Here is a 27,285-nt window from a genome sequence, read left to right as displayed (position 1 = left end):
GGGTGGCAAGTTGGACCATGCCCAGTTGGGGCTATATACTATTGCCAGAATTGAGGTAAAGAATGCAGACCTGCTTTCTAAAGAAGGGAAGTTGACCCCAATGATACACTGACTGCCTGGTCATGTTCAAAGAGCAAAAGGAAAGAATACCACAGAAATCCCTTCGGCTTACTCCCCCCCTCTGCTGCCTCGTCTGCTGTTCTCACTGCTGCCTCTTCTGCTGGTCACACTGCAGGTCCCTCATCCACAATGCAATTCAAGAAATGTAACTGATGTTGGTCAATTTGTTGTTTAATAACCCCCCCCCCAAAATGGGTTAATTTAATCTTGTATTAAGAGCACAGCTTGAGATCACTGTGATTGGTTTTCTCCACTAGTTTAGTTGGGCTTTCCAGCAAAATATTATCAGAGGTTGCAACAGTATCCAAGGGGGGCAGGGCTTAGAAAAGGGTCAAGTTGTTGTGTGTCTTGATGAATTGTCATCTGGAAGAAGAAGAAGAAAACAGAGTTGAGTTTGAGGGTTGTTCATGCTCTCAAAATGTTGGCGCTTGGAGAAGAAATGTTTCCGAGGTGAGCAGGATGTTTATGATGTTTATGAGATGGAGTTACGTTGGATGCCACCGGGCTGCAAGCAAAGTGGAGAGAAGAGGAATATTGGGACAGGAACACAGAAAGGTGGATTTCTGAGGAGGAATGGAGGGGGAAAAAGAGGTTAAAGAGAATGAGGAAAGCAGAGGTTGGATTTGAATTTGAGGAAGATGCCGACAAAAATGGAGATGGGGTGTTGAAGAGGATTGGTGTCAAGTGCAAAATGAGTGAGCTGTGCACCAGACCGAGTTCTGGGGGGGAAATGAAAGTGAATGAGAGTGAGTTAAGTGAGGTGAAAGGCATGGTGAAGAGCTTAGAACCCGAGCCTGGCATCAATGGGCATGATAAAGAAGAATCTGGTCCAGTAGGAGTGACATTTTTGGAGAAAGTAGATCCTTGCCTTTTGTCGAATCCATTTGTGGTTCCAGGGTGGATGGGAAAGGAGTTGGATGCAGTTGAATCAGTGTAACCTGTAGTGGACTTGTAATATTTGTTTGTGTTCCTTCTGACCAGAGGGAGTGGGTAGTCCGTGTCACGCAACTTGGGTCAAGATCAAGATCTGTTTATTGCTTTGCTCTTAGGAACAGGGCACCATTGAAATGATTAATTTCTGGGCTAGTGATAAGTGTGGAGGTGGAGCAAGTGAAGTTGAAGATTGCTGGTGTTTGTGATTCCCGAAGTTTGGTGCAACACAGACCCAGTGGTGAGCGTGGTGAAACAGAGGAGTCACTGTCAGTCATTTGGAATTTTCAGTCAGAGTATTTACCCGACAAAGTCATGTTAGGATATATCAGTTATCCAGTTATGTGCCGAATCTACTGCGCTGTTTCTCGCAGCAGATTGTAGGAGGGAAGTGTCCTGGAGGGCATGGGATAGAGGATTGTGTAGTTTCGGTGGATAAAGTTCTGTGTCAACTGTAGGGGTGCCCATGTTGATCGGAAGTGTCCGGTGCGAGAGAGGCAGGTTGAGGTGGCTAGAGTCAGAGTAGTGCAGAAGCACTGAGGGATAGGCCGACAAGTGATATATGTTTCAGTAAGGTTGTCTTCTTAGCTTTCAAAGTTATCAACTGTACCGCAGAAATGGAACGTAAATCATAGAAAATAGATGTTGTGGTGGCAGCTACAGAGAAGTATTTGGGCATACGAGATTTGAATTCAGAAGAGTTCCAGGGTGTGTTGAGTGGTGGCGTCCTTTCCTCCCAGGACATTGAAGTAGTTGAATGGGGGAGTGGGTTTTTAATGAGTGTATGGTTAGTTGGAAGGGTGCTTTTTTATATTGATATATATATTTTCATTTAGTTTAGTTTATTTATTTAATATATTTTTTTGTATCACAAAGTCTAATGGATTTATATTATAGTCCAGTTGGAGGCGGTGATGCAACATATTGGATGCCAACCACCGTTAAACTCCAAAGAAGAAGAATCCATGAATCGTCATTTGGTGATATGATTATGTAGGCTACAGGTTGTGTTGCTATTTTACCAAGATATCAGCATGGTTTGTGGTGGTGGATCAAAACCCAGAGCCAAAGATCCTTAAACTCCCACACCAGTAGAAATACCATTTTTGGAGCTGAAAGACGATTGCCAGATCTTACCCATGAAATTGCACAATGATGTAAGTCAATAAGTCATCGTTTTAGTCAAAGTATGATATATTTGGGCTTGAAGTGACAAATCCATGTGTGTGACTTCAGATGTTTCCATGAGTCATACATGTCTTTTCTGATGAGATGATGTGCATATTATTTTCAGCCCACATTTCGTTTTAGGGCTGGGTTTTATTTAAATGTTACCACCCACCACCAACATGGCAATGTTTATTCATCAGAAACACCTGCTGCAAATTTCTTCCTATGCACAAGTCCAGCTTTTCTCTGTAGCTTACATTTGGGTTTCTGTCACGCCTGCTCCCACTTCCCCTCTCTGGCGCTTGAAGGCGCAATGCTAGACTTCATTACGCACACCTGTCACCATCATTACGCGCATCAGCACTCATTGGACTCACCTGGACTCCATTACCTTGTTGATTGCTCCTCCTATATCCGTCTGTTCCTCGGTTAGATCCCTTTGTCAGCAATATTGTTTTGTTTTCCCCTGTCCACGCTGTCCGTATTCTGTTCCTGTCTGTATTTCATTACATGTTCACTCCCTGTACTTGCTTATCGTCTCCAGCGTCAGTCCTCACAGAATGCTGACACCACTATTTGAAGCATCAGGGAGACTTGTTTTTTGGGTCCAGTTTCCGCTACCAATGGAACTGGGGGTTCCTCGTCGGGCTCCCACGCTTCGGCCCGGCTCGTCAAGCTCCCATGCCTCGGCCGGCCCGTCCGGCGCCATGCCTCGGCCGGCCAGTCAGGCTTGCCGGGTGGCTTCCCAAGAGGTGGGGGGGGGGGGGGGGGTACTGTCACCCGGATCCCGCTTCCCCTCTCTGGCGCTCGAAGGCGCCAGGCTACCCTTCATTATGCACACCTGTCACCATCATTACACGCATCAGCGCACATTGCCCCTCCTATATCGGTCTGTCCCTCGGTTAGATCCCTGTGTCAGCATTATTGTCATTTTGCTTTCCCCTGTCCAGACGCTGTCCGTATTCTGTTCCTGTCCGTGTTTCATTAAATGTTCACTCTCTGTACTTGCTTCTCGCCTCGTGTCGGTCCTCACAGGTTTCCACTAGATAAAACAGCCACAAAGTCAAAATTGGATATAACGTACAAATTCATAAAATCGAAAGTTAGCTTTTTGGTCTTAATTTAGGGTTAGGCTAAGTTTTGCACCTGCCCTTTTTTTACCAGCAAATTATCATAATCCATTGGATAATTTCTCAAATTTTGAGCTAGTCTGTATTAAAATGCAATATGTACCTTTTCAGGAGACCCAATCAAATTCACATAGACATATGAGTTATAGATCTGTCATTCTCATTGAAAGCAAGTCTAAGAAGCAGTAGATCTGTTCTATGTATGCTATTTTTATGCTTCCCATTCTTACATTTAACTTATGCTTCTTTTACTTTTGGTTTTGTACACCAGCTTCAAACAGCTGACATTTTGGATATTGAAAAGATATGTCACAGCGGTTTGGATGGTACAATGATTCTCTCTTGTTTTGTCATATAAACTGAAGTTAGGTGAACTATTAACATTTTAGCAACCAGGAAATGGCAAAGCGATTTTTTCATATTGCACCTTTAAAACAAATATATGCAGGTGTGAAAGTACAAAAATTCCAGTGTAGCCTACTCTGCTGACACATGAAAACGAGGTCTGATCCATATAATCTGGCTACGAAAAGGGGAAACACAAATGCATTGATGTCCATCTAACCTGGAGGAGGAAATGATTGTCCAAAAACAAACGAAAGCGGCACTGATCCAAAGATAAAGACAGTGAATATGCATACTCACCGGGGATATGGCCGATGTTCTCCACTGGTGCCAATAAGATACTGTTCACTCAACTAAGAATATTGATAATTAAATGAAGTATTTTCATTGTCTTCTCTTTACAGCAACAGCCATTTGCTTTCCAAACAGTTTTTCTGCGATTGTATTTTTAAATATTGCGATATGCCTGGCTGTGTCGCTCTGCTTTTCACTGACAGTCGCAACTCAACAATCATCTATTTGGTATTTACAGCGCACTGCCCAAATTGCGAGCCCTTCCCACTAGAGGTCGACCGATTAATCGGAATGGCCGATTAATTAGGGCAGATTTCAAGTTTTCATAACAAATCGGTAATCGGGATTTTTGGACACAGATTGTGGCCGATTACATTGCACTCCACGAGGAGGCTGCGTGGTAGGCTGACTACCTGTTACGTGAGTGCAGCAAGAAGCCAAGGTAAGTTGCTAGCTAGCATGAAACTTATCTTATAAAAAACAATAAATCTTAACATAATGTCAGGTCGCGTCAATTCGAATCTGGTATCAGAACAAAATAGTCAGCATATAGTAACTTCTGATTTCTTTGTACTTTAATTAATGCAAACACTTGAATGGTAAATATGTGGTTCGTATATACGGGCTCCCTGAAACACCACGCAGGGCAGACAGAGAACTGGAATGACAATACTGGAATGACAATAAATACTTTGACAGACTTAGTTCCCTCTCCTTGAGGGCCTGTCATAGTAGAGGCTAGAATATGGTTTAGACTTATTCCAGCCTATCATTGGCGTGCAGGTTTGTCCCAACCTCTAGACGCACTCCAGCTTCCTGGCGGATGTCTCAACTTGTGACTGCACAATGCACAGTTCTCTAAAATCCTTACACACCCCCCCCCCCCCCCCCCCCTCCCGCATATACCTTTCACCCATATCCTGTTATTGCTATTATTCTACAGAAAATCCTGTTTCTACATCATCAGCATTCTTTCCACTTCCTCTTAACATATAGCAGTACTTAATTATCTATAGTTTATATACTCATTATTATAGCATCTGTGTTATATTATATAGGTTATGCAAACAAATTGTTATATTATATAGGATATGCACTCAAATAGTTGGTCAAACCCTAACAATAATCACTAGTTAACTACACATGGTTGATGATATTACTAGTTTATCTAGCTTGTCCTGCGTTGCATATAATCGATGCGGTGCCTGTTAATTTCTCATCGAATCACAGCCTACTTCGCCAAACGGGTGATGATTTAACAAGCGCATTCGCGAAAAAAGCACTGCCGTTGCACCAATGTGTACCTAACCATATACATCAATGCCTTTCTTTAAAAACAATACACAAGTATATATTTTTAAACCTGCATATTTAGTTAATATTGCCTGCTAACATGAATTTCTTTTAACTAGGGAAATTGTGTCACTTCTCTTGCGTTCCGTGCAAGCAGTCCGGGCAAGCAGCCACCTGGCTCATTGCGAACTCTGTGAAGACCATTTATTCCTAACAAAGACCGTAATTAATTTGCCAGAATTGTACACAATTATGACATAGCACTGAAGGTTGTGCAATGTAACAACAATATTTAGACTTAAGGATGCCACCCGTTAGATAAAATACGGAACGGTTCCATATTTCACTGAAAGAATAAACGTTTTGTTTTCGAAATGATAGTTTCCTGATTTGACCATATTAATGACCTAAGGCTTGTATTTCTGTGTGTTATTATGTTATAATTAAGTCTATGATTTGATAGAGCAGTCTGACTGAGTGGTGGTAGGCAGCAGCAGGCTCGAAAGCTTTCATTCAAACAGCACTTTAGTGCGTTTGCCACCAGCTCTTCGCTGTGCTTCAAGCATTGAGCTGTTTATGACTTCAAGCCATTCAACTCCTGAGACTAGGCTGGTGTAACCGATGTGAAATGGCTAACTAGTTAGCGGGGTGCGCGCTAATAGCGTTTCAGACGGTGACGTCACTCACTCTGAGACCTTGAAGTAGTTGTCCCCTTGCTCTGCAAGGGCCGCGGCATTTGTGGAGCGATGTGTAACGATGCTTCGAGGGTGGCTGTTGTCGATGTGTTCCTGGTTCGAGCCCAGGTAGGGGCGAGGAGAGGGATGGAAGCTATACTGTTACACTGGCAATACTATAGTGCCTATAAGAACATCCAATAGTCAAAGGTATATGAAATACAAATGGTATAGAGAGAAATAGTCCTATAATTCCTATAATAACTACAACCTAAACATTTTGACTGCACTGATAAATCGTTTATCTCAAATCATTTATCTACTTTTCCCTCGTTAGATTTTAGCTCATCTTGCTCTGGCTATCATTAGTTGTGGATCTTGTTATTGTTGATGTGCACAGGCAACTAAGGGAGCGAGCCTACCTGTTCATGATTCTTTGATCAATAGAACTGTAAAGTTCCCAAATGTAAGATGACGCCTGTGGTATTTACATATTTTCAGAAATCCATTCAGCTGGATTTTGTGGATTTTGGCAAATGCATCCTAATGTTCTAAAGTCACGCTTTTGCTACTGTCTATCAACACAAAGTCCAGTTCAAAGTGAATGATGGCAGGTCCGTGTGGCAAATGGCTTATTGATATATAGGCCTACTGTAGTTCTGATTGGCTATGGTGCACCGGTCTGTGTGGAGTCCAGTTCTGGACAAGACTAACACGTTTTTATTACGTTTTATTTACTGCATTGTATATCAATTGTCCAAACGCATGGCCGCTTTCAAACACTATTTTGCTATAGAATTTTCACAAATGCGTTACACTACGTAATCCCCAAACATTCTATGAAAGTATGCAAATGTAAAAATGACCATACCTAAGTGCTCGCTTTAAAAAAAGTAGTCATATACTTCCTGGGGGTGTATAAATTGAATGTTGCTAAAATGCTGTCAGTTTCACTTTAAGGCACAAACCCAAAGGTTGCGTGTTCGAATCTCATCACGGACAACTTTAACATTTTAGCAACTGTGCAACTACTTACTACTTTTGAACTACTTTGCATGTTACCTAACCCTAAACTTAACCCTTTAACATAACTCCTAACCTAGCTATCATTAGTGTTAGCCACCTAGCTAACATTAGCCACAACAAATTGCAATTAAAACATACCATACGAAACGTAACGTATCATACTAATTGGAGCGTCTCGGATTTCAATTTACTATGTTACGTCTACCCCCGAGTCCAGGTTGCAGCACTGGAATTATCAAATGGCAAGAGTCAGACAAACGTCAACTCTCAACAGCTCACATAGGCACCTGAGACTCATCTTTTGACAGGTAGGCTGGTAGTCTTTTTCTGAAATAATTATTTTCACCTGACTTAACTGAAATGTTGCTAACTTTCATTAGCTGGCTAAGGTTAGCATGCTACCTAATTGCACAGACAGCTGTCAGTCAGTGCCCTATTTGTCATTTATCTGCGACACGTGGAAATCACCACGACGTTCCCACCCCCAATTCCTGAATATGTATTAGAAGCCTTCCTCAGTCTTCGAGGTGTAACCTAAACGAGAATTTTCCCTCAAAGACAGGAATTACTCGAAATACAGGAGGTTTGGCAACTTCCTCGGGGGTGGGCCTTTAACTAACACCATTTTCCCCTTTCATCTGTGCCAGACCGTTCTTATCGCAACACAATCAGAACGATTGGGAACTATGTCACTCTGGGAAGATTTTTTCATGACACCAGAGCCCTAATGAAATATAAGCATCAAGCGTTTCTATGGCAATGTTATTTGTTCGTCATCTTTTTATTTTTATTTTATTTAACTAGTTAAGAACACATTCTTATTTACAATGAAGGCCAAATCCAGACGACGCTGGGCCAATTGTGCACCGCCCTATGGGACTCCCAATCACAGCCGGTTGTGATACAGCCTGGAATTGAACCAGGGTCTGTAGTGACGCCTCTAGCACTGAGATGCAGTGCCTTAGACTGCTGCACCACTCAGGAGCCCAACTTTTCGACAAGGTCAGTGCTATCCGGATCCTTGGAACGTCCCTACCCTAAACCCTAACCTGTGGTGACCCGTCCTTCAGGGCAGAGCCACACCTGTTTTGAGCCCCACATTTTTAGCAAAAAAATATGAATACAAAAACGCTTGCATGTTTTGCATGTTATTTTGGCATTAATACGTGTCACGTCAGTTTGCAAACAATTAAAAAAATATATATCTCATTGAGTTAATAAAGCTGCATACAAACATGGTCACTTTTTTGTTTTCTTGAGTAAGGCACCTCCAAAATGCAGGTGTTTCAGCCTAGCTCAATGCTTTCTGTGGTGGTGGGGCAAGCCAGCAGGAAACACGGAGCATTGCATCGTGATTGGCCCAGTGTTCTGTCACTCATGGGGACACTACGTCACTGCCAAGTCTAAGGATACAGTCATGGCCAAAAGTTTTGAGAATGACAAATATTAATTTCCACAAAGTTTGCTGCTTCAGTGTCTTTGGGTATTTATGTCAGATGTACTATGGGATACTGAAGTATAATTACAAGCATTTCATAAGTGTCAAAGGCTTTTATTGACAATTACATGAAGTTGATGCAAAGAGTCAATATTTGCAGTGTTGACCCTTTTTCAGGACCTCTGCAATTCACCCTGGCATGCTGTCAATTAACTTCTGGGCCACATCCTGACTGATGGCAGCCCATCAGTCAGGGCGCACTGAAGCCATAATCAATGCTTGGAGTTTGTCAGAATTTGAGTTTTTGTTTGTCCACCCACCTCCTCAGGATTGACCACAAGTTCTCAATGGGATTAAGGTCTCGGGAGTTTCCTGGCCCTGGACCCAAAATATCGATGTTTTGTTCCCCGAGCCACTTAGTTATCACTTTTGCCTTATGGCAAGGTGCTCCATCATACTGGAAAAGGCATTGTTCGTCACCAAACTTTTCCTGGATGGTTGGGAGAAGTTGCTCTCGGAGGATGTGTTGGTACCATTCTTTATTCATGGCTGTGTTCTTAGGCAAAATTGTGAGTGAGCCCACTCCCTTGGCTGAGAAGCAACCCCACACATGAATGGTCTCAGGATGCTTTACTGTTGGCATGACACAGGACTGATGGTAGCGCTCACCTTGTCTTCTCCAGACAAGCTTTTTTCCGGATGCCCCAAACAATCGTAAAATGGATTCATCAGAGAAAATTACTTTACCCCAGTCCTCAGCAGTCCAATCCCTGTACCTTTTGCAGAATATCAGTCTGTCCCTGATGTTTTTCCTGGAGAGACGTGGCTTCTTTGCTGCCCTTCTTGACACCAGGCCATCCTCCAAAAGTCCTCGCCTCACTGTGCGTGCAGATGCACTCACACCTGGCTGCTGCCATTCCTGAGCAAGCTCTGTACTGGTGGTGCCCCGATCCCGCAGCTGAATCAACTTTAGGAGACGGTCCTGGCGCTTGCTGGACTTTCTTGGGCGCACTGAAGCCTTCTTCACAACAATTGAACCGCTCTCCTTGAAGTTCTTGATGATCCGATAAATGGTTGATTTAGGTGCAATCTTACTGGCAGCAATATCCTTGCCTGTGAAGCCCTTTTTGTGCAAAGCAATGATGACGGCACGTATTTCCTTGCAGTTAACCATGATTGACAGAGGAAGAACAATGATTCCAAGCACCACCCTCCTTTTGAAGCTTCCAGTCTGTTATTTGAACTCAATCAGCATGACAGAGTGATCTCCAGCCTTGTCCTCGTCAACACTCACACCTGTGTTAATGAGAGAATCACTGACATGATGTCAGCTGGTCCTTTTGTGGCAGGGCTGAAATTCAGTGAATGTTTTTGGGGGATTCAGTTCATGTGCATGGCAAAGAGGGACTTTGCAATTAATTCACTCTTCATAACATTCTGGAGTATATGCAAATTGCCATCATACAAACTGAGGCAGCAGACTTTGAAAATTAATATTTGTGTCATTCTCAAAACTGTAGAACTTGGAAATTCAAGCCCCTTGGGTGCTGCCATAGAGTTACATTAGAAGTGCCCATCCATGAAGGCTCAAGGTCATTGGCCACAGATAAAATTACATCAAATCACATCTACAGTAGCTTTGATTGGACTGATCATGTCAACATCATACTTTCAAAATCGTGCAGTCATCATTATGAATCAAGTCAACAATCTAGTGGCAAATCCTTTTTAATCCTTGTCATATGAAGAGAAATAATGAAGAGAAATTATAGATATAACGAATCGGTGCTCAACAGCCATTGGAAATAAACATTACACAAGAAGTTGGAAATCGCAAATTCAACAATGAGTGGTTTGGAAGGAATCAGTGGTTAACTGCATGCATTGCAAAGCAATCATTAACCTGCTATTCAGTGGAGTGGCTGTGTGGTCCTAAGTCTAAGATTAATGGTCTCTTTTCCTAGTTTAAAATTATAAACATTCAACATTGGCCATGCTGTCAATGAAGCATGATTTGTGCCGCTCACAAAACAGTTAACTCGGAAAGGCAAAATCTGACTTTATTGAGTTCAAGACAACTGGGAACTTAGGGGAAAACGAGCTACGAATGGGAAAATACGTTTTGAACTTTCATTTAACTCTGAATTGTAAATCGGGAACTCGGGCCTCTTTCTAGAGCTACGACCTGAAGATCACTGACATCATCATGATTCAACCCCCCCAGAGTTCCAAGTTGTCTTGAAAGCACCATAAATCCAGAGAATGCCAGACTTTGATGACAAAATTTGCCCACAAAGACCCACCGCGTCACCTTCCTGTTTAAGTGAGCACAGCACAACAAGGTGAGTCCAAACATGTCTTGTATGCTGCTGCATAAATGGTGTAATATGCCAGAGAGATATGTATACTGTAGCTAAGAAAGTAATGCTAAGTGTATGTTGTCCAACATAGTAAGCTGTTAGTAACCCATGTGCCTCACCCTAATAATTTTGTCTATTTTCACCTCTTAATTTCACCTACCATTCTGACTTTGTGGTGCACATGTTATTGAGAAATGTAATCATCTGATAGCAAGGTGTCTCAGTGGTATAGTGCAATTACTGTGTTGTGTAGCAGCTTTGCTAGCATGCATCCAACTTGTATTTATTTTTTGCCCCCACCAAGATTAACATGCTAAAATCACCACTGGCCATAACCCAGGGCTCTCCAACCCTGCTCCTAGAGAACTATCCTGTAGAACAATCCTGTAGATGTAAGTAACCTGATTGTTTATCAACCAGCTAATTATTAGAATCAGGTGTGCTAGATTAGGGTTGGAGTGAAAACCTACAGGTTGGTAGATCTATAGGACCAGGATTGGAGGGCCCTGCATAAATCCCTATCCTACCTAACCAATTGAAATGTAAACTTCAACAGTGGGTAGGCACGTCCCAAGGATCCCGGATAGCAAGGGCCTTTTTTGACAAACCCAGAGTGCAGTGCAAGCACGCTGCGTTGGACTCTTCTGATTGGACAATATTTCAAACATCGGTTGCGTTCCAGGCTACTTTTCTTTGTAGTAGCGCTGCGCCGATAATCAGAACCCAAAATGCCTGAGAAAGTGTTTTACATTTATCGGGAGCCACATTGCTTTATACAGCAACATTCGTGTCTTATTAATGGGGTTCTCGAGAAGTTAAACACTTCGCATAGCAATGTGAGATCTGTTCATTTACGCAGCACACCTACAATAAATACGACATGGAACACGGCCATTTCCTTCTACCGATTTTGTGATTAGGGGAATCTGGGGAAATTAATATCACTTCAATTCAAATTTACATTTTTGCCATGTAGCAGACGCTCTTGTCCAGAGCGATTTACAGGAGCACTTTCGTCATTCAAGTTTGCACAAAATACATATGCAGATTTGAACTGCAAACGTTTTTTTTATTGAAATTCTTATCTATATATTATATCTATGTATTATAAATGTTATTTTCGAACACACAATTAATAAAATCACGAATAACTCCCATTAGGTGTAATTGTGTGTACCTTCCGCATTTTGCCAACTGAACAACGTTGCACTTCAACCAAACCTCAGCTCGGTCTCTTTTGCATCAACTTTGACCCTCTCATTGGTAAATAAAGTGAAAGTTAATATACAGCGGTTGTAGGAAACTGTATGTGATTCGTGAATCCAAAGCATTTTCTATAAATATGCAAAACTTTTAATACATATGTAGAAATGCTTCAATAATGCAATGTGATTGGGTGTCTCTTCAGTCATCCACTTCCTGTACAGTGAACCAGCAGTTCGTTCACACCCTCATGCAATGTGTGTGCCTCTATGGAAATCAACGTCAGTCATACCAATTTGGCAGAGAAGACCAAACGGCCATTACTGTCAATGAGAGCCGCAGTATAGATTGTGGACTATTCGGTTTTACATTTATCAGGAAACAGGCATAGAAGCAAGTTGCACCAAGGATTTTTCAACGTAAGAACTTCGTATTCAGCAAGCCACAGCTGCTGAGAGCTAGAGGAGGTCAGCTATCAAGCTGAGATAGCTAACAAGCTAGACAGGTACTGTAACTAGCTAAATGTAGTAAAGCCCAACGAGGCAATTCGATCTAAGAGTATTTTACATTTTATTTAGAGTAAGCTGTGTTGACCGTACATTCGAACGTTTGCCAGCTACAACATATTCACAATCAATGCTAATCTTAGCCAGAGAGTGAACATGCTAGCTAGCTGAATATATTTGACTATCTGGGGAGGGGGTGGGAGGGTTTTGTGCTGTCATTTATGCTAGCTAGCTACCTACTATTGATGTCTTCTCTCACACAGCTTCCTTGGGCCAACTGGTGTGTGTCTGCTTGTACCAAGCTGTGTATGGCAATGCGGTGGGTAAAAGTCCCACTGGTCGCCGGGCTGGTCGTGACGGTGTTGTCGGTGCTGGCTGAACACTGTTGGGCGGATGGTGGGGGCCCAAACCTTGCTGAACGAGTTATTTGGGCAGTGAACGCTGGCGGGGAAGCTCACACAGACATGCACGGCATTCATTTTAAGAAGGATCCTTTGGAAGGAAAGCTTGGGAAAGGTGAGTCTGTCTAGGCATGGCTGAATCGTAATTTCCTTATTAGCTTCCTAGCTAACCTCTAACTTTGTATGATACTGATACAGTTCCCTAGAGCAAATGTGACTGCTAAATTGAATTGAAAGCTAACTAGCCAGCTACACGTTAGAGCTGTGTGAAATTAGCCACAAGTTTAGCTATTTGGCTAAAAGGAAGTGAAATATTTTCTTCTGGCAGAGGGTAATCGTGTGATTGCAGATGTGTGTTTTCCATAAATAACATATTTCAAGGTAATCAACTCATGCATGGGTTTGACTTCCGCAATTTAACTAGGTTAACCCAATGAAGAGTCAGCATTACTTTCTAGTGCCTCCCTCGAAAATGAAGCACCTCATGGAAGAATAATTAACCCGACGATGACTAATGATATTCAGAAATTTATTTCTTTAAAAGCAATAATTGGAAACTAATAATATGAGTAGTTAATTAAAAGTAAAGTATGAGGTAGAGGATAAAACATCAAATAGGACGTTTCATCACTGTATGATAGCCACTTTGCTTAGTTCCACGGCATGTTCATCTATTCATTTGATGAAAAACACTTCACCCAGAAGCGACATTTCAGATCGTTTCTTACATCCACTCTACTAAAACTAAAGACCAAATGGGTCTGTCAGGAAATATACTGAACAAAAGTATAAATGCAACATGTAAAGTGTTTGTCCCATGTTTCAAAAACAGCTAGGCTACCTGCCGCTAAGCTATCACCGCTAACTTGCCAGAACAGATAAGTCATTAATATTTTAACATGCCAAACCATGGTTAGCCAGAAAGTTTGCGTCTCACATTTTTTTAAATTACTTTATCAGGCATAAGAATGCATGCACTATTTGCCTTGTTTGCAGCGTTTGTGTGCAAATGCAGTACAAGAAAGTAAATGTATGTAGGCATCACTACTGTTCCAGTACATGGGTAAGCAAATGGGTTTGTATTGTGTAAGCTTATGTGAGAAGTGTTGGGTGAAAATGCGACTGAATTGATTATAAATCGACAACGTAGTAAGCAATCTACTCTTTGTATTTCCCTCTAGCATCAGATTATGGAGTCCGTCTGCCCATATTGCGTTCTAGTCCTGAAGACCAGGTTCTCTACCAGACAGAACGCTACAATGAAGATACTTTTGGCTATGAGGTGCCGATTCGTGAAGAAGGAGACTATATACTAGTCATGAAGTATGCAGAAGTCTACTTTGCCCAGTCTCAGCAGAAGGTATGACAGCCATCCAATCAAATCATCATAATGTTTTCTGTTTAGATCTCAAAGTTCTGTCCAGTAAACTGTAAGTCATGGTAATGTTATTCTAATTTGGCAGCAAAGATTGTTGTTCAACTTAGATGATGTTGATAGTCTCAAAATTAACAAAAAATTCCAGCAGATGTTTTATTGCAAGGTAGTGATTTTATTAGTAATCTATAAATACTTCTTACAAACTTGTACACTTAGGACTGAGTATTTCCCATGCTATTTATTTTTTGTATTTTCACCCCTTTTTTCTCCCCAATTTCGTGGTATCCAATTGGTAGTTACAGTCTTGTCACATCGCTGCAACTCCTGTACGGACTCGGGAGAGGCGAAGGTCGAGAGCCATGCGACCTCTGAAACCCAACCAAGCCGCGCTGCTTCTTGACACAATGCCCATCCAACCCAGAAGCCAGCCGCACCAATGTGTCGGAGGAAACACCGTACACCTGGCGACCATGTCAGCGGGCACTGCGCACGGCCCGCCACAGGAGTCGCAAGTGCGCGATGAGACAAGGATATCCCTGCCGGCCAAATCCTCCCCTAACCCGGACGATGCTGGGCCAATTGTGCACCGCCCCATGGGTCTCCTGGTTGCGGCCGGCTGCGACAGAGCCTGGGTTCGAACCCAGAATCTCTAGTGGCACAGCTAGCACGGCGATGCAGAGCCTTAGACCACTGCGCCACTCGGGAGGCCTCCCATGCTATTTTCATGTTGCGAATCTGGCTGACTGAAATTATCCTTTTGACAGGTATTTGATGTGCGTCTTAATGACCATGTGGTGGTGAAAGACCTGGATATCTTTGAACGGGTCGGTCACAGTACAGCTCATGACGAAATAGTGCCCTTCTCCATACGCCGCGGTAAGCTGAGTGTCCAGGGAGAGGTGTCCACCTTCAACGGCAAGCTCACTGTGGAGTTTGTCAAGGTGAGTTGAAGTGTGTCAGTGAATAATGTTTTTTCCTCTCCTCCTGACTCATTAAAAAAAACAAAAAAAATAAACAGAAGTGTCCTCAAGTTAAACGGTCAAGCACAAAATGTACTATTACCTACATACAACTCTGAATGTGTTTGTTTAGGCTTTTTCTATGCCATTAATATTTTTTACAAATAATGGTAGGATAGTTTTTTTCAAAACTTTCATTTGACACGTGGCTTTATCTGCTGGGAACTGATAACATGCCCTGTGTTTTCTCAGGGTTATTATGACAACCCCAAGGTCTGTGCTCTGTACGTGATGAAAGGGACATTAGACGGTGAGCCTCATCAGTCTATTAACAGGAGAATATTCAACAGTGCCAGTTAAAAAAAGCATTTTCTAAGATGTTGTCTTTATAATTCTGAAATTCTTTAAAGAATTGTAATGGCATGTTGGTATTATTATGGAATATTTGCTCTTTTTTTATCCCATTCATTTTCAATATCATCTTTAATTTGCTCCTGAATCAATTAATTGTATGTACAATCCAGTCTAAAGTCATCACAACCTCTCCTCAATATCCTCAAGTTCTGTATGACAAAATATTTAATTACCTTTCTATTTTCATTTAACACTATCTTTAAACCTGTAATCTCAGCCCCCTCTATATTTTCTGCATCTCAGATGTACCAAAACTCCAGCCTCACCCTGGACTGGAGAAACGTGAAGATCTTGAGGAGGAGGAGGAAGAGGAGACTGAGGTAGGCGAGGAGGGTGGTAAGAAGAGTACCTCGACAGTTCCCAAGTACAAGGTCCAGTCAGGCCCCAGAACGCCAAACCCGTATGCGGCCGACAATAGCAGCCTCATGTTCCCTATCCTGGTGGCGTTCGGTGTGTTCATCCCTACACTCTTCTGCCTCTGTCGGCTGTGAGAATGTAAGTTCGAGGGGGAAACGGGGACATGAAGGACAAGAGACTGAAGAAAGGGGGGGAGGGGGTCAAAGTGACATCAAAGACACAAGGCAAGCATACAGATGGGAGAGAGCACAAGATCCAAGGGGAGAATGGTGATAACAGAGGACAAAAGAGACCACAAATTTGGAATGCTCTGCAGGCGGCAAAATAAAATGCCTTCCTCACTGACTAAGGTGACACAGGGAAAAAGGAATGGAGAGAGTTTGTGTGTGTTGTACATCTGACACCTTTTCACCACGTGGCACATTACCACATCACAAAGAAATAAGACAGGATTTCCCACTTTCAAACCAGGTTTCTCTTGTCTGGCAGGAAGTGCCTGGGATTATACTGAGGGGTTCTGAAGTGTTAGTGGCTGTCCCTCTTTATAGATAAACTTGTTGTTATGACTTTGGATGAGGTGTGGCTTGGAGTGAAGGGAATGCAGATGAGCTGCTATGCTGATCAACAAAAAATCAGGCCCGGTATTTAGTCAGAGATGGAACAGGAGGTGAAATCATGAAAATTGACAGATTCTTAAAAAATAGAAAATTGAAGATATTTTGTTTTAGAGATTGCGTTGTTGGTGGAGGTTAGGGGGAGATGGTTAACAATTTGATCAGTTAGGCTTTAGAATGTTTTTGCTTGCTCTTTTTGACTTTTTATTTCTGTGTTTGATTATCTCCCAACGTGCTGGTGTTTTAGAGCAAAAATGTAATTTAGCTTTTGATATAAGATGTGCCATAGTCTGAGGAAGACAACATACCAGTAATTTCAACAAGTTCATACTGTTACAGCCTGTTCTTTGCAGCACATTGACATTTCATGTGCTGTTTTATAAGACTGCTGATGAAGTGTTATCACATTCAAGGTGGGTTTCACAATTCTGTTGCATAATATGTTTCAAAAATGCATGTGTACCTCAATGGGACTATCCCATGCTGTGCTGTTTCATATAGCTGATGCGAGTTTCCTCAAATGTGATCACAAGTAAGAAGTCCACTTGTTGTGCTGGCACGTATAAATATCTGACCTTGCAGGTACCTTTTGAGGCAACTAGACTATAACGTTATCAGAAATTGAATCCTTTGAGGGTTTACCTGGTTTTTAATCACATTGATAAAACCCTCTAACTTCTGTGTTTTCCACTTAACGGTACATGGCTTGGTTTGCAGCTGATGAAAGGCCACCTTTGAAAGGTTATGTGAAATAGTTCTGAGCGATTTGAGTTACATTGCCAACAGTGAGGGACTTGATCATTTAACAAATACTCTAGTGGGACAGGTCCTGAATCAGGAACATGTCTAAATTGACTCAAAGATGCATGTAGTGTAGTCCTTTGTCATGGTCACTGCCTTTTCTGCTCATTTTATGATTGTGCATGCCTTTTTGTTTCACCAAAGAGTGTTTTGTGTTGTAAAATGTTGTTTTATGAAGCTGTTAGTAATCCTCCATTCATAACTCTGTCATTAATATGATTTCGTTTTTTTACTCACATTGTTGGTGCTGTAGTGATGATTAAGTACTAGGTCAAGATACAACGTAAACATCAGAAGTTATCCCGATACAATTTGTGTCATTAGGAGTTATAATAACTGGAAGAGCCTAAGCGTTTTATTTTATTTAGTATTTATGTAATGTCCTCTTTGAGATACTGCTGGATTCTTTAAAAATATTGGAACATGAATGTAGGACTTACAATGTGAAGAACAATTGTGTGTATACATGCATGCATATAAATAATCAGTTATCCATAGCTACATAGAGGGTTAGAAAGTGAAATGCGTTAGAAAGAACTAGTTATGTTAAACATCTGTTGCTAAGCAAGATTTTCAGTGGTAGGCTAAATTGAAACTGGATGTGACCAGCAAGCTTGAGAGCGGCCTTCTTAAGAATTATTTTATTGCAAGTTTGAAATTATGTTCCCAGGGAAAAGTTTATTTTATTTTTTTAGCCTGCTCACTTTATAGAACTAATTTGAGGCGCTATTAGTCAAATCAACATGATGTAAAAACAGTGTGCTTGCACCAGTCTTAATCATGATCTATAGCCTATTCACCATGCATCTGTGCGTAGATATGGGTGTGTACATGTTTCACGGTTGGGAATATTTTTCCTCTTCCCCGTCTCTGCATTAAATAGTTCAGTTTAGGCCAGTATTTTTGTCTCATCAATCCCTAGCATACCTTGTCTTAAAACTTGCCTTAAAGTAGACCGCAGCATTTTGTTATTAGTCTCTAAGGTGTCGCAGTGACATCCTATATTCTTCCATACAGTTAGCCTGGAAGTCAGTAGCTGCATGTGTGCATTGTTTTTGTGTGTCCAATTGCCTCTGTATCAAGAACGTAGCTCTTTCCAAGAATGACACGTCTTTTACCAAGCCTTGTCTTATGTTCCCCCAAGCCTCTCCACACTTGTCATTGATTTCACACTTGCTGAATACTTGACAAGTAGATGATCCAGGTGTTGTAAATCCCCTCACTCCTGAGGTTTCCCTCCATGTTCCATGCTGCTGGAAAAAACAGCCAGGGGAGGTTACAATACTTAATAGTCAGCTGATAGTAGTTTGGTTTATTTGTGTTTTTTTATATATAAAAAAGAAACAATCCATAAATAATCAGAAGCACCTTTGTTCCTTAGTTGAAAAACTGCAAAAAATGTCAATCTTTTGTTTGTTGGCTTATCGAAATCTACACAGTTGCGTGTGTATATACTGTACGGTACAATATCACACTTATTGTAGTGTGACAGCGGTTGTTTTTTTTCTTCATAAATATTGTTATTATTGAGGTGTTAGGTATTTTTTTTAATGGTTAATTGTAAAGAAGACTGTGGCCTTTCTGCTGGGGATGACAGCCAGGAAGAGAAATGTGATTAGCGGAGTATGGAATTCTTTACATTTTATATTGTATAATTTAAGTAAGAAAGTGGGGTTTAATCTTGAGATATTTCCTAAATGATTAATAAAGATTTGTAGCTTTAACATTTTCCTCAGGATTGATTTTTATTTTAATTTTTTTTTACCATGATTTAACTGGTTTATTTTCAAAGCATTTGTCTGTTATTTGTGTGTAATTTTGTTTTGATTGAGTCATTGTTGCCTTGGTTTGAATACATTTGTGTTTTACCATTATCTGTTTGAGGTTCCTTTTTTTTTTGGTGTGCTTTTCATTACTTAATTGCATGGTTTTTATTTTTGCCCACGAAAGTCCTAGTGTGCAAAAATCCTAACCCTACATAAGCTCACCTTGGATAAGAACCAAAGGCTTGCCGTCATATAGATATGTAGGCCTAAGTCTTCAATAATTACATTTAGCTGCATCACTCCCATTATCCCCACTGAGGTACAGACAACAATCATACACTCTTGCGCTCCACACACAGTCACAGAGTATGTATGAATTAGTGTGAATGTGTGTGTGAGAGTGATCAATGCCAATAAGGAATCCTACTCTCCTTATTGATTTCTCCCAGCCCTGAGGGCTTCAGGCCGCAGGTGGACTGATGGAGTAATTTGAGGTGCCCCCCACCTTACTCAGTTTTAGCTCTGCAAATAACATCTACAAAGTAGGAACTGCTGATAAATGCTGTCTCTTCTTAATAAATGTGCTATTTTATCTAACTGGTGTTTTAGCAAATTGGTTCTTTATGATTTATCCCATGTTCTACTATCCTTAGGGTTATTGCAGTACCCCGCCCTCATAACTGAACGGTTCAACATGTATCACTGGGATACTGCAGTCGTCACAAATAATGAGAACTACAATTATATTATATTTCTATGGGGGGGACATGGGAAATGTATGGTCGGTAGGATGAAATGGCAGTAATGCGTTTGAGAGATGATGAATAAAAAGCATGGGCAAACTTAAACTACATTGGTATAGTGAAACCATTTTCATGGAGTTGTACCATACTAAGGTGTTCCCTGGTTGGAATTCCAGTTACCTGCAACCTGGGTTAAAGATGCAAAAACATTTACCTTGCCTGCAACGTTTTTGAACATCCCGCCCTACTGGTAACTACGGCAACCACCTACGTTTTCAGCCAATTACGATCGACTGTTCTCAGCATAGGTTCTCCATAGAGACGCTTCGCCATCTTGAATTTAGTGAAAGTTTCAGTTGACTAAACAAACACAGAACAATCAAGACATGAGCGGCTCTAACTCTCGGAACGAGACGGCAGCCACAGTTAAAGGACCCGACACCGATATGGGGCTAGATGCAAATTCCAGGGAGCGAAAGTCCGGTGGAGATGTGATGAAGAGACTCAAGTCGCGACGAAATCAAACGGATAAACAGCGGCCTGTTGTTACAGAAGATGAGCTCAGGGCGCTAGGAAGAGACATCACACCAGATGAAATCCTTGGTCTGTGTGCTGTTACACGGGGTATGTATGGAGTTAGCTACAGATTGTTAAAGCAGATAATGTGATGTAACAAAATATTTTTGGTTTCCATTACTGGGAGTTACAGGTTAGTTACAGTTTGATGTAGCACAGTTGTAGGTGGTGCGTTTGAATTTGAGGTGGACCCACCTGTCTAATTCAATCAGTGAAGATTTTAAATAGCCAAGATGGCGGCATACACATTGTTGGATTACTTAATGTAGAAAAAAAATGATTTATTTTAATAAAAGAGCATTTTCTAAATTCAAACGCTCTACCTGCAACTGTACACAGACATTTTAGAAGATAAACGAAAAATGTGAAGTGTTGGTTTCATGAGCTGAAATAAGAGCCCAGAAATGTTCCATACATATTTCTCTAAAATGATGTGCACAAATTTGTTTACATCCCTTTTAGTGAGCATATTTCCTTTGCCAAGATATTTCCTTTGCCAAGATATCCATATACCTGACAGGTGTGGCATATCAAGAAGCTGATTAAACAGCATGATCATTACACAGGTGCACCTTGTGCTGGGGACAATAAAAGGACTCTCTAAAATGTGCAGTTTTGGCACAGGTCAATGCCACTGATGTCTCAAGTTTTGAAGGAGTGTGCAATTGGCATGCTGACTGTAGGAATGTCTACCACAGCTATTGCCAAATCATTTGATGTTAATTTCAAATTTTTGAGAATTTGGCAGTATGTGCAATTTGGCAGTACGTGCAATCGGCCTCACAACCGCAGACCAAGTGTAACCACGCTAGCCCAGGACCTCCACATCCAGCTTCTTCACCTGTGGGATCGTCTGGGACCTGCGACCCGGACAGCTGATGAAACTGAGTTTGCACAACCGACGAATTTCTGCACAAACTTTCAGAAACCGCCTCAGGGAAGCTAATCTGCGTGCTTGTTGTCCTCACCAGGGTCTTGACTTGACTGCAGTTCGGTGTCGTAAATGACTTCAGTGGGCAAATGCTGACCTTTGATGGCCACTGGCATGCTGGAGAACTGTGCTTTTCACGGCTGAATCCCGGTTTCAACTGTACCGGGCAGATGGCAGAGTGCCCCATTGTGGGGTTATGGTATGGGCAGGCATAAGCTACGTACAACGAACACAATTGCATTTCATTGATGGTAATTTGAATGCACAGAGATACCGTGCCATTCATCCGCCTCCATCACCTCATGTTTAAGCATGATAATGCACGGCCCCATATTGCAAGGATCTGTACACAATTCCTGGAAGCTGAAAATGTCCCAGTTCTTCCATGACCTGCATACTCACCAGACATGTCGTCCATTGAGCATGTTTGGGATGCGCTGGATCGACGTGTACGACAGCGTGTTCCAGTTCCCGCCAATATCCTGTGGTCCTGTGTGGCTCATTTGGTAGAGTATGGCACTTGCAACGCCAGGATTGTGGGTTCGATTCCCACGTAAAACCAGTACTAATGACAATGTATGCATTCACTACTGTAAGTCACTCTGAATAAGAGCGTCCGCTTAATTACTAAAATGTAAATATCCAGCAACTTCGCACAGGCCACAATCAACAGCCTGATCAACTCTATGCAAAGGAGATGTGTCGTGCTGCATGAGGCAAATGGTGGTCACTCCAGATACTAACTGGTTTTCTGATCCATGCCCCTGTCTTTCTTTTTAAGATATCTGTGACCAACAGATGCATATCTGTATTCTCAGTCATATGAAATCCATAGATTAGGGCCTAATTTATTTCAATTGACTGATTCCCTTGTACTGATTCCCAAGCTTTGAAGTTGTTGCGTTTTATTTTTGTTCAGTGTACATGTTTGGCCGAATCGAGAACGAAGATAGTATCGCCAAGTTAAGGTTGGTCGAAAATTCTGTGTACTACACAGTACTTAACCTGTAACTCCTGGTAATGGATACCAAAAATCTTTGTGTTAATCTTGTGTAACAATCTGTAGCTAGTATGGAGTGGATTGATTGGAGATGATAGATGTGATTTGGATAAGATTCAAGTTAATCAATGTAGCTATCTATTCTTTTTCTAGCTCATCTAGCTAGTTAATGTGTTAACTAGTTGGCTAACTTGATGTGGCTGCAAACACTGCATACCTCGCTTTGTAGTGAGTTAGTTGACTTTAACTAGCTAGCTAAGTTTGCACCACTGTTTTGAGGAAGCCAAACAAAGAATTTGTGGACACACCAGATTCCCTGTCTGTATGTGCTGCTTACTACGAATTTCCTTCCAGATTATCTATGTAAACCTGAGGACAATGTCTACAATATTGACTTCACACATTTCAAGATCAGAGATCTGGAGACTGGGACAGTGCTCTTCGAGATTGCTAAACCTCACAACTGTGGTAAGTTTAAACTTTTTCACACTTTGCCACAACATAAGTGACAGATCTTGGATAGGCCACATCTTAAAGGTATACTCAGCAATATGCCATCATAATACACACTAGGGTGACTTTCTGCTTATAGAGATCAAGCTGGGGTTGCTGTCAGCTTAAACAGGGCACCATGCTCAGTCTGTGAGACACCCCAGTTGCTGAAACCATTGCAATCACTGCTGACCGGTGCACTGGTGGTGTTCAGTTGGGGCACTAAACAACTGCTGAAATCTGCCACACATGACACTTGGCTCTTTACAATGTGGACTTGCCTCATTGGAAGGTATATATTGGGACAGCCCATAGTTTTGGGAGATTTGAGCATTAGTTTAGTAAGCAGGAAGTTGCCCCGCTGTGTATGATGTCGTATTGCTGAGTCTACGCCGAAGGGCCACAGACTAAATTAATCTGTACTATTTCAAGTAAAACCAAACAAGCCAAGTTATTCCTTCTATGATAAGGAATGTAGTCCTTATGCAAATGTTGTAGCTATAATTTTAGGTTGAAATCCGAGATGACCTTTTGTCACTTATTTGGATGGCAATTACATTTGAATCCATGTTGTCTTCATCAGACCCTGAAGATGAGGAGAATGGAGATGCCAGTGCTGGGCGCTTTGTGCGCTATCAGTTCACGCCAGCCTTCCTCAGACTGCGGACTGTTGGTGCAACGTAAGGCAGTGGATTAAACAGGAAACATCACATGCATTTTCATTGTTAGAAGTCACATGACTCATCATTGAAAAACCACATACTTTGGTGAGGCCTAAATGTTCCATAGTATGTGCTTTCCCTTATGCTGACAAATTCTGAACTGTTTCGTTTGCTGGTGTGGCTTACCAGCGCAAGAAACTAAGTCCTGCAGCTCCGGCAACCACATAAACTACAACAGAGAGGATTTGGCAGAGCACACAGCTGGGAACAAGACTATTGAAAGAATCATCCTACTTTTGGACTTTAAAAAGGAATATAGATGGTCAATTAATAAAGCTACAATTCAAATAGTTGAAGCAATTGAATGCAGATACCACCCACAGTTATGTTCAGCATGTCCCTGCTAGTATCTCAAGTGCCTCTTTCTACTCTGCTTTCAGTGTGGAGTTCACCGTGGGGGACCGGCCTGTTAACAGCTTTCGCATGATAGAGAGGCATTATTTCCAGAATAAAGTTCTCAAGAACTTTGACTTTGACTTCGGATTCTGCATCCCAAACAGCCGGAACACTTGCGAACACATCTATGAGTTTCCCCAGCTCCATGAGGACCTCAGTAAGTCTAATAGTAGTAGTGCATCTTTCTCACTTCGTCTATCAACTTTGTTGTAGCCTGTGTGTGTCCCTACAAGCTAAAGTTCAGACTGGCCAGAACATAGCTGGCAAAGTCTGTAAGTCTATACTATCCATACAGAGCCAGTCAGACAACTCTCGTTGTAAGGGGAGGAATGTGGATACTAGACAGTCACATGGTTCCTTTACAGGTTGTTTATTTTGGTGCGCTGAACAGCATTAATTTACTTTTTTAGTCTGTGATATGTGTGTTCTGCTGTTCCTTTATGAAGTCATTTGCAAACTGAATTTCCTTTTTTTGTCTCTTTAAGTTGGCCTAATGGTGGAGCACCCGTATGAGACCAGGTCAGACAGCTTCTATTTTGTGGACAACAAACTGATCATGCACAATAAGGCAGACTACGCCTACGATGGGGGCCAGTAGTGTCTGAAGATTAGCTTCATGTGTGCAATGCAACGCAGGGGTCACATTGCCCCTGAATACAACCATCATGTAGCTCTTTTGGGAACAGGAGTGTACTTTCTCCACTTCAGACATTCCAACAAACTTTACCAGCCCCAGGTTTGGGGAAAAAGGACCATATCTACCTTCCAAACAGGTTGCTTCATTTATTTGATACCTCGTACCCATCTATTGCTTGGACTCATAGGAATCTCTTGTCAATCACTCTTTTGTAATGTTGAACATGTTTTCCTTTGTCTTTTCTAATGTTTCTACATTTAAGTGATTACTTTACTGCTTATTTCAATCTGCTTTGAGTTCAGTATTTGTTGCATACCCTTGTTTTTGAGTTGTATTGTGTTTAGTCCACTGTTACCAGACAGCTCTACAGAGGGATAAGGGAACATTACATGATCCCAATCTGAATGTTAAATGCCGGTCATTTGTAGCCCGTAAGATGAACAATGATTGAATTTGACCAGGCCTTATGTTCTTTTGTACACACAAGGGTTGACAGATGGCACAATTGGATTGCAAGCAAATTACAACTGATACTACCTAATTTCATTGAACAATAGTTTGGTTCTGGTCATCAATTTCTAACTACTCATTCTGCTGAAGTAGCAACCGTGATCCTTTGCTATATCTTCGTTCCTCAGATAGTGGGCTAAACTGTATATTCAGCTTTGAGACTAACAGATGCTCCATGAATTTGACATCTTGCCTTGGTGTAGAAGCTGTATTATTCGTATTGGGTGTCCCATGTCACCCCTCTAGCTATATACACAGAGCACAAAACATTATGAACACCTGCTCTTTCCATGACTGACTGACCAGGCAAAAGCTATGATCCCTTATTGTTATCACTTAAATCCACTACAATCAGTGTAGATGAACGGGAGGAGACCGGTTAAAGAAGGCCTTTTAAGCCTTGAGACATGGATTGTGTATATGTGCCATTCAGATGGTGAATGGGCAAGACAAAATATTTAAGTGCCTTTGAACGAGGTATGGTAGTAGATGTCAGGTTTGTGTCACGAACACTGCTGGGTTTTTAACGCTCAACATTTTCCTGTGTGTATCAAGAATGGTCCACCACCTAAAGGACATCCAGCCAACTTGACACAACTGTGGGAAGCATTGGAGTCAACATGGGCCAGGATTCCTGTGGAATGCTTTTGACACCTTCTAGAGTCCATGCCCCGACAAATTGAGGCTGTTCTGAGGGCAATGGTGGGTGACAGACAACAACCCTGGTCTGTTACGTTTTTAGCATTTTTAAATGTGCTTGTAGTGTGTTCGTGCCTGCTGGAGTTACACTGAGTTTTCCAACACTAAATGAAACCTCCCCCATGTGCCTTGTATTCAGACTTCTCAGCTCAAGAGGGTTTGTTGTGTGTGAGAGAAATTCATGTGAAGTCCAGCTGTGCTCCGCTACACATCTGTCCAACATGTCAAAAGCTGGCTGGAAGATATTTTTGTGAATTCATTCTAAGCATATCCCAGTCAGCTATAAAATAATATTGGTTACCCAGAAGTAAAATTAGTGTGACAGTTTGTGATTTCTTGTTTTACTTCTGGGGGAATGCAGATAACAATTGATTACCTTCGTGCGAAGTCGCCTCTTGTAAACGGAAACTCGGCCAAATCTCCTTCCTTCTGCTAATTTCACCCGTGTTTATCATGGTCAAAAAGCACATTTTTTGTTTTCATGAATTTTTATGATAGGCCATTTTGAGTTTGTAGCTGTGGAATTTAGTGGAAACTGCTTATCATCCACACACAGGCTTTAAAATCACAGCACCAATTTAAGAACTGCCTAAACCCAATCCTGCTGCTCGTAATCACATAATTGTACGTGAGTCTCGACATATTCTCGCCGTTTCCTCTGTCCACGAGAGGTTAGTTATGAAATTATAACTATACAGTTCATAATGACAAGTGGAAGGTATAGTGTATGTATCAGTGGAGGCTGCTGAGGGGAGGACGGTTCAAAATAATGGCTGGAACGGCACGAATGGAAACCATGTGTTTGATACCATTCCACTCATTCTGCTCCAGCCTATCACGAGCCCATCCTCCCCCAATTAAGGTGCCACCAACCTCCTGTGGTATGTATGATGATGTGGCTGTGATGCTAACCACTTTATAGACTTGTGATGTGTCTGTTCTTTACCTTTACTGATGGAAGGTCTGTGATAGCAGCCACCATTTTTTTTTCTAATAGCACCACCAAATTAACACAAATTATGGCTTTTACAACACGGTCGCTACTGATCTCATTTTTCACTCTTATGAAGTTGGACCCGCATACTCTGTAAACTGGAACCACTGAATTTATTGAGCATATTGTACTTTTATCTATTGATGAATGTGTTTTAGGACAGACAAATTTCACAGTGAGATTTTTATTCAACATTACTACAAAGATTACTGTTTTTTGAATGTTACATTTCAGGGACCATAGACTCCATATGTTGTCTATATTGTTGGATGTGTACTTGGTGAAGTAGAACTAGAAGCCCTCCTAACATTGCCTTTTATGTTCTGTTAAATGTTTTTGTTTCTGCAAGATGATATACTGTCAGGAGAGGGGGGGAATAAAAAAACAATTGAACAAATGTTCTGTA

General features: G+C 41.6%; 2 protein-coding genes across 4 annotated transcripts; both read left to right on the top strand.

Annotated features, from left to right (window-relative positions):
• Nucleotides 1-10,606: 10,606 nt before the first annotated feature.
• Nucleotides 10,607-19,287, top strand: LOC106579938 (malectin-like). Of its 3 annotated transcripts, none has more exons than XM_045703061.2 (6): nt 10,607-10,762; nt 12,753-13,005; nt 14,072-14,250; nt 15,033-15,209; nt 15,480-15,537; nt 15,885-19,287. In XM_045703061.2, exons 2-6 carry the CDS (start codon nt 12,798-12,800, stop codon nt 16,130-16,132), a joined length of 870 nt encoding a protein of 289 aa, XP_045559017.1. In that variant the 5' UTR covers nt 10,607-10,762; nt 12,753-12,797; the 3' UTR covers nt 16,133-19,287. The 3 variants fall into 3 exon arrangements, with proteins under 3 accessions (XP_045559017.1, XP_014015826.1, XP_014015827.1); XM_014160351.3 differs by lacking the exon at nt 10,607-10,762 and adding an exon at nt 12,184-12,488; XM_014160352.3 differs by lacking the exon at nt 10,607-10,762 and adding an exon at nt 12,200-12,402.
• A 932-nt stretch (nt 19,288-20,219) lies between these two features.
• On the top strand, nt 20,220-27,285 carry unc119.1 (unc-119 homolog 1). Its single transcript, XM_014160353.3, has 5 exons — nt 20,220-20,546; nt 22,784-22,897; nt 23,505-23,601; nt 24,024-24,196; nt 24,525-27,285. Exons 1-5 carry the CDS (start codon nt 20,309-20,311, stop codon nt 24,635-24,637), a joined length of 735 nt encoding a protein of 244 aa, XP_014015828.1. The 5' UTR covers nt 20,220-20,308; the 3' UTR covers nt 24,638-27,285.

Source organism: Salmo salar, chromosome 20 (assembly GCF_965601325.2).
Source record: "Salmo salar chromosome 20, fSalSal1, whole genome shotgun sequence".
Classification (NCBI taxonomy): domain Eukaryota; kingdom Metazoa; phylum Chordata; class Actinopteri; order Salmoniformes; family Salmonidae; genus Salmo; species Salmo salar.
This window is presented reverse-complemented; position numbering and strand designations above follow the sequence as displayed.

Bases quoted from the DNA above. Each gene is read 5' to 3' on its own strand.
- LOC106579938 (XM_045703061.2), top strand. From the start codon at position 12,798: ATGGCAATGCGGTGGGTAAAAGTCCCACTGGTCGCCGGGCTGGTCGTG. The intron at 15,210-15,479 runs GTGAGTTGAAGT...GTGTTTTCTCAG, and splicing joins TCACTGTGGAGTTTGTCAAG to GGTTATTATGACAACCCCAA. The intron at 15,538-15,884 runs GTGAGCCTCATC...TCTGCATCTCAG, and splicing joins GATGAAAGGGACATTAGACG to ATGTACCAAAACTCCAGCCT.
- unc119.1 (XM_014160353.3), top strand. From the start codon at position 20,309: ATGAGCGGCTCTAACTCTCGGAACGAGACGGCAGCCACAGTTAAAGGA. The intron at 22,898-23,504 runs GTAAGTTTAAAC...TGTCTTCATCAG, and splicing joins TGCTAAACCTCACAACTGTG to ACCCTGAAGATGAGGAGAAT. The intron at 24,197-24,524 runs GTAAGTCTAATA...TGTCTCTTTAAG, and splicing joins CCAGCTCCATGAGGACCTCA to TTGGCCTAATGGTGGAGCAC.